At 45.5% G+C, this 6,000-nt stretch overlaps 1 protein-coding gene across 2 annotated transcripts in view; it reads right to left on the bottom strand.

The window, feature by feature from the left end:
• Pcca (propionyl-CoA carboxylase subunit alpha) overlaps window positions 1–3,189 on the bottom strand; it is a 356,906-nt gene extending 353,717 nt beyond the window's left edge. For both annotated transcript variants that reach the window (XM_026399302.2, XM_026399298.2), the window contains exon 1: window positions 3,039–3,189. In XM_026399302.2, the coding sequence (XP_026255087.1) occupies window positions 3,039–3,143 (105 nt within the window). In that variant the 5' untranslated portion in view covers window positions 3,144–3,189. The remainder of the gene's footprint in view (window positions 1–3,038) is intronic.
• Between the last annotated feature and the right edge of the window lie 2,811 nt (window positions 3,190–6,000).

Consider the following 6,000-nt stretch of genomic DNA (forward strand, 5'->3'; position numbering starts at 1 on the left):
CATATACCTAAAAATAAACAAATCCTGTTAGCTGATTAAAAGAATGGTCTGAATTCTCTAGACTAGTCTAAAGTTAGCTGCCTGCTTTTCATCCAACCCAAAGGTTTGCAGAAGTGGTGGGAAGGATTAAAATCTTCAAAAGATTCGGCTTCAAACAGACTCAGTGGAGCATATTTCAGGTTCATAGAAAAGAATCATGGAGAGGAACTAAGCAGCAGCTCAAGTTCCCTAAACTGATAGTGAACTTCAGAGATGCTTCTTATTTCAACAAGGAATTCTCTGCTGGCACAAACATAATGCTACTCCACTGTCAGACATGCAGCACCTATTGTGTCAAATTTTGTGTTAAGACCATAAAAATAGACAAGATGCAGACTCTGCTGACACATTAAAAGGAAGAAACCAGGTAAGAAAAATCAAAGCTTACATATTATACAGTGTCTAACAGTAACTATACAGTAACAACTTTCTCCTCTAAGCATCTTCAATCTAAAATGTCAATGTCATCCCTCCCACCTTCAGCACCAATGGCTTCCCACTGCTCTAAGATAAACACTAATTTTCTGTAACAGCATCAACAAGGCCCACCACAGTCTGATGCCTGCCTACTTCTCTAGCACCAGGACGTCCCTGCACCACACCCCCAATAGGCTTTTCTAAGATCTGTATATCTCTGGCCACTGGACCCTTCCATTTGCTGTTCTCCCATGTATAACACTACCACTTCTCTTTAACCTAGGGGGAAAAAGTCAGGCTGGGGAGATAGCTCAGTTGGTACAGGGCTTGCCTCACATGGACAAGGCCTTAGGTTCAATCCCCACCACCACAAAAAACAAATTTTTAATTAATTAATTTTTTACAAGTTCACTTCACCCTTCAATATTTATAAGTAAGTAAGTACTCCCTTACAATATGATTAAGAGCACTGGCTCTGAGGGATATGGGTGTGACACATGGTAAAAGTATTTGCCTAGCACATGCAAGGCTCTGGGTTCCATCCCCAGCACCACAAAATAATAATAATAGTAATAATAATAAATAATTTTCTAAAAGAGCACTGCCTCTGGAGTTCTAAATCCAGAACTAGGTCTGCCGCTTACTAGTTCTGACTTTGAGCGAGTCACATAACACTTTGTGCCCTGATTTCCTCTTCTAAAAGTGGGAATTACATGGCTGTTGTGAAGATTACATACATTAACTCAAGTAAAGCACCAGAATAGTACCTTGGGACAGAGAACTTGAAAGTATTGACTTGGTCAAATCCCTATATTTTATTACAACATCAAACCCCCTTCCCAATAGCATTTTCTCTCTTACTAATAGACCAAATTTTCTAAGAAAACAAATCATATTCATGCCCTAGAATTGGAACACAGGAGTTATTCAATAGAGATGTTTAGAAACAAGACCTGAAAAGAAGCTAAGGCCCAATGAAGTGACCTGAGCAACACACTGAACCTCATGCACACACCTTTCCCAAACTGCCTCCTTCATAAATGTACACAAGTCTTACAACTGCAATTGAATTGATGTAACCAGTGAAGATTAAAAGATTACAGAAAGGTAAGGATTCAAGAACAAACGGGCCTGTGTAATGGTGCGCACCTGTAATGCAGTGGTTTGGCAGGTTAAGGCAGGCAGATCACAAGTTCAAAGTCAGCCCCAGGAAGGCACTAAATAACTTAGTGAGACCCTGTTTCTAAATACTTTTTTAAAGAGACTGGGGATACGGCTCAGTGGTTAAGCACCCCTGCGTTCAATCCCAGACACCAAAAAAATAAATAACAGCCAGCATATAGCAACACAAAGAACAGCCAGAGTGGACATTCTGCAACTGACACTAGGCAAATATAGGTGCCAAGGTTACTTCCAGCTCTCTCACACTGCCCAACTGGACCTCAATTCGCTCACCTTCAAAAAGAGTAAGAGAGGGCAGATCATCTCTGAAGTGTCTTCCAAATCTAAATTTCAATAACTATAAATCAAATTATGTAGAAACTTTTTAAAGATTTTTCATTGGAAAAAAAAAGGGGGGGCCAGGCACGTTGACGCACACCTGTAATCCCAGCGGCTCCTGAGGCTGAGACAGGAGGAAGAGTTCAAAGCCAGCCTCGCAGTAGGGAGGAACTAAGCAACTCAGACCACGTCTGTAAATAAAATACTGAATAGGGCTGGGGATGCGGCTCAGTGGCTAAGAGCTCCTGAGTTCAACCCCCGGTGGAGGAAAAAAAAAAAAAAAAAAACGTTTAACAAGCACACTAAACCTGCGGACAAATGGTTTTCAGCGGCCTTCATCTTAAAGAATTGGTTCAAATGACTTAATAGGGTTTTATTACATACACTAAGCCCAGACTCCAAGTGAAAGACTCCAAGTGAAAGGGGAAAAGAATCAACACGCCAACCTGTAGATGAAATTGCCGCGGTAACACCATAGGGTGAACAATGCTGAAATGTTTCAAACCAATCTACTACACAGCAAAAAAAAAAAAAAGAAAGAAAGAAAGAAATGCACAGACTTTTTCACATACGGTACCAGTGTGATGCCCTACAATTTGGGCAGGCTGTCAACTCAAACCTGAAATCTATTTAGCAATCCTATCATATATTACTCTAAAAGTTAGGATAAACTCACAACCCTAACTTGAGCAGCCATTCGTAAGAACTCTCAAAAGGGGCAGGGACTCTTAAAAACACATACTGGAAAGCATAACACGAAGCCAGTACCCTAGAGGCACTGGAACCTGTCCTCAGACTGTGCAGGTACTTCACTGCCCTAGGGCCAGCAACCGCCTGGGAGAGCAGAAAATGCCCAGCCGCCTGCCTCCGTAGGCCTCTGTCCTCGGGACCCTGGGGAGATCCCTGCTACGAGGAATCCCTCCCGATCCGGCTCCACGGCGAACTCGGGGATGGAGGAGGAGGAGCGAGGGGCGCAGAAGCCGGGAACCCAGGTCCGGAGAGGACACGTCTGGCCCGGGGCACCGGCCCCCAGGAGAGAGGCCGGCTGGGAGCCCAGGCCCAGAAGCCCCACTGAGTCTCACCTTCAGGGTCCACAGCGCCGCGTTCCACATCAGCTGATGAGGGGGCCACCGCCCCCGCCGTCCGGCTGCGACCAGCGCGACTGTCCCCACCAAGAGCCCCGCCATTGTCGCCCCCGGCGATCAGAGCTCAGCTGACCTCTCACCCCGCGGAAGGGGGCGGAAGGGGAGCGTCCGAGCCCCGGCCAATCACGAGCCAGAAGTCCGAAGCCCCACCCCAGTCGCCCGGGGAGGGGTGGGAGGGGGTCTGCTCTAACCGCCCGGGCCGGGAGCCGCGCCGCGAGGGGAGCTTTCTAGGACCCTCCGGGAGCCGGCTGCCGGCGCGTCCCGCCGCGAGCCTAGCGGGAGGCCACGCGCCCGAGCCGACCCCCGGGAGAGAGACCCCGGACGCGCGCGGGTAGCTGCGGCTCGCCTGCAGCGACCGTGAACTCTGCCGGCTCAGCTTCGCTGGCGGCGCTCGGTCGTGCCGGTTAGGTCTTTGAGTCACCCTGGAATCCCAGGGTCCTAAACTCCAGGCTTGTGGTAACAGGAAAAGCTCCAGGCCTAGAAATCACAAGCCCGAACTCAGCTCCCACTTCTGCCACTTCACATCAGCGTGTCAGGGGAATTGAGCCCTAACCCGAATGGGTTTCTGTCACTTTCCAGCAGGAGCTGGAAAGCTGCTGCCAGATGCCTCAGATTCTCTCTTATAAACTATTCAAGAATCTTATACATTGAACCAATCTTAAGAAACAAAGAATAGAGAATGTTATAGGAATGTTTTAACGAACTCAAAAAAAATATTAAATTGTATTAATAATCATCCAGTTTCCCATAACACAACTTCAACAAATCAACATTTTACCAGTCTTGTTTCATCTATTCCCCTTTTTCATTTTTGCTAGGGTTTTTGTTGTTGTTGTTGTTGTTGTTGTTTGTTTGGGCCAGGCGTGCTCAATCACTGAGCCACATCTCCAAGCTTTTTTTTTTTTTTAATATTTTTTTTAGTTGTAGATGGACACAATACCTTTATTATTTATTTATTTATTTTTATGTGGTGCTGAGGATCGAACCCAGTGCCTCACACATGTGAGGCAAGCGTTCTGCCACTGAGCCACAATCCCAGCCCCATCTCCAAGCTTTTTTATATTTTATTTAGAGATGTTTAGAAACAAGACCTGAAAAGAAGCTAAGGCCCAATGAAGTGACCTGAGCAACACACTGAACCTCATGCACACACCTTTCCCAAACTGCCTCCTTCATAAATGTACACGTCTTACAATTGCAACTGAACTGATGTGGCCAGTGAAGATTAAAAGATTACAGAAAGGTAAGGATTCAAGAACAAACGGGCCTGTGTAATGGTGCGCACCTGTAATGCAGTGGTTTGGCAGGTTAAGGCAGGCAGGTCACAAGTTCAAAGTCAGCCCTTGAGTTGCTAAGTGCCTTGCTAAATTGCTGAGGCTGGCTTTGAACTAGCGATCCTCCTGCCTCAGCCTCCCCAGCCCTGGGATCACAGGCGTGTGCCACAGGGCCCGGTTTACTGGGGTATTTTAAAGCAAATATCAGCAAATAATCTCACCTATAAATACCTCAGTACCCTGATTTCTTCTCTTAACTATTTTGACTCTCTTACAAAATCACCTTGAGAGAGTTACAAAACTAGGAATGACTTAGAACACATCACAGCATGTTAATGCCAAAAGCAATAAACAAGATGTTTGGAGATATAAGAAAGGTAATATTGAGTGCAATTTTTAAATGTAAATAGGAATTTTCATGACAAAATGAAAACAAATAACATCTTTACAGGATTTCTCATTTATGTACCTGAGGTACCTAAGACTGAACTAATTTCCTGTCCAGAAAATCTGCTTTTCTTTTCCTCTGTCTCCACTCCTCCATTTTTTATTCTTTGGGTTAGTTCACTTTAGGTTCTGTTTTACTTATAGAAGTTCTTTCCATGAATGTCAATTGTTAAAAAAAACTATCTCAATTCTGATAAGAGAACTACTGAGTTTTAGCTGGGCCCATAACCATGCAGCTAGAACCTACAAAATCCAGGCTTCTTTACAAGAATATGTAATCATATCACTTAGGGTTGGCCCGTGGCATGTAAGGCCTGTCAGGTGCTGAGAGCCATTGCCAAGTAGGAATGACGCATCGAAATTTTCTTGTCAGCCTACCCCATGTTGCTTAGAGGAAAGACTCTCCATTGTGGAAATGGGCTTGTCTTAGACTCAGGTCATTTGCAGTGACATTGCATGTATGCTTGAGTAAGGTGACCCTGCTCAAGGACCAGGGTGGATCCGGGTTTAAGGAGGATCCTACTGGATTAGGGCGGATCCAGGTTTAGGGTGTATCCTGCTGGGAATAGGGAATATCCTGCTGCCTCAGGCATGCCCACTCCCAGAGTGTTTGGGGCTCCCAGAGTGTTTGGGATTCAGAACGTGGCTTTGCCCAGAACGTGAATTTTCCCCAGAACGTGATTGTAGAGGGCCGGTGTGAGTTGGGGAATAAAGAATTGCTGTTTGAATCTACAAAGCTGTGAGTGGCTCATGATTTTGTGCCCAGCCAGACTGCAGCAGTCTGTGCAATGAAAAATGAGGGGTGAGGGGTTGGGATTGTGGCTTAGTGGTAGAGCACACACTTGTCTAGCATGTTTGAGGCACTGGGTTCAATTCTCAGCACCACATATAAATAAATAAAAGTCCATCGTGTGTGTGTGTGTGTGTATATATATATATACAGAGAGAGAGAGAGAGAGAGAGAGGTGTGTGTGTGTGTGTGTGTGTGTGTCTTCCACATCCCCTTTTTTTCTTCCTAAATGAAAACATGTTGGAGGGTAGTGGACCAGCCATCTTAACCTACAAGAAAGGGGCCCTTGGGGGTGTAGCTTAGTGGTAGAGCTTGAGTCATGGGGCCCTCAGTGTAATCCCCACCACTGCAAAAAAAAAAAAAAAAGGAAAGGGGGGAGGGGAGGAGA

Source organism: Urocitellus parryii, chromosome 2 (genome assembly GCF_045843805.1).
Source record: "Urocitellus parryii isolate mUroPar1 chromosome 2, mUroPar1.hap1, whole genome shotgun sequence".
Taxonomy (NCBI): domain Eukaryota; kingdom Metazoa; phylum Chordata; class Mammalia; order Rodentia; family Sciuridae; genus Urocitellus; species Urocitellus parryii.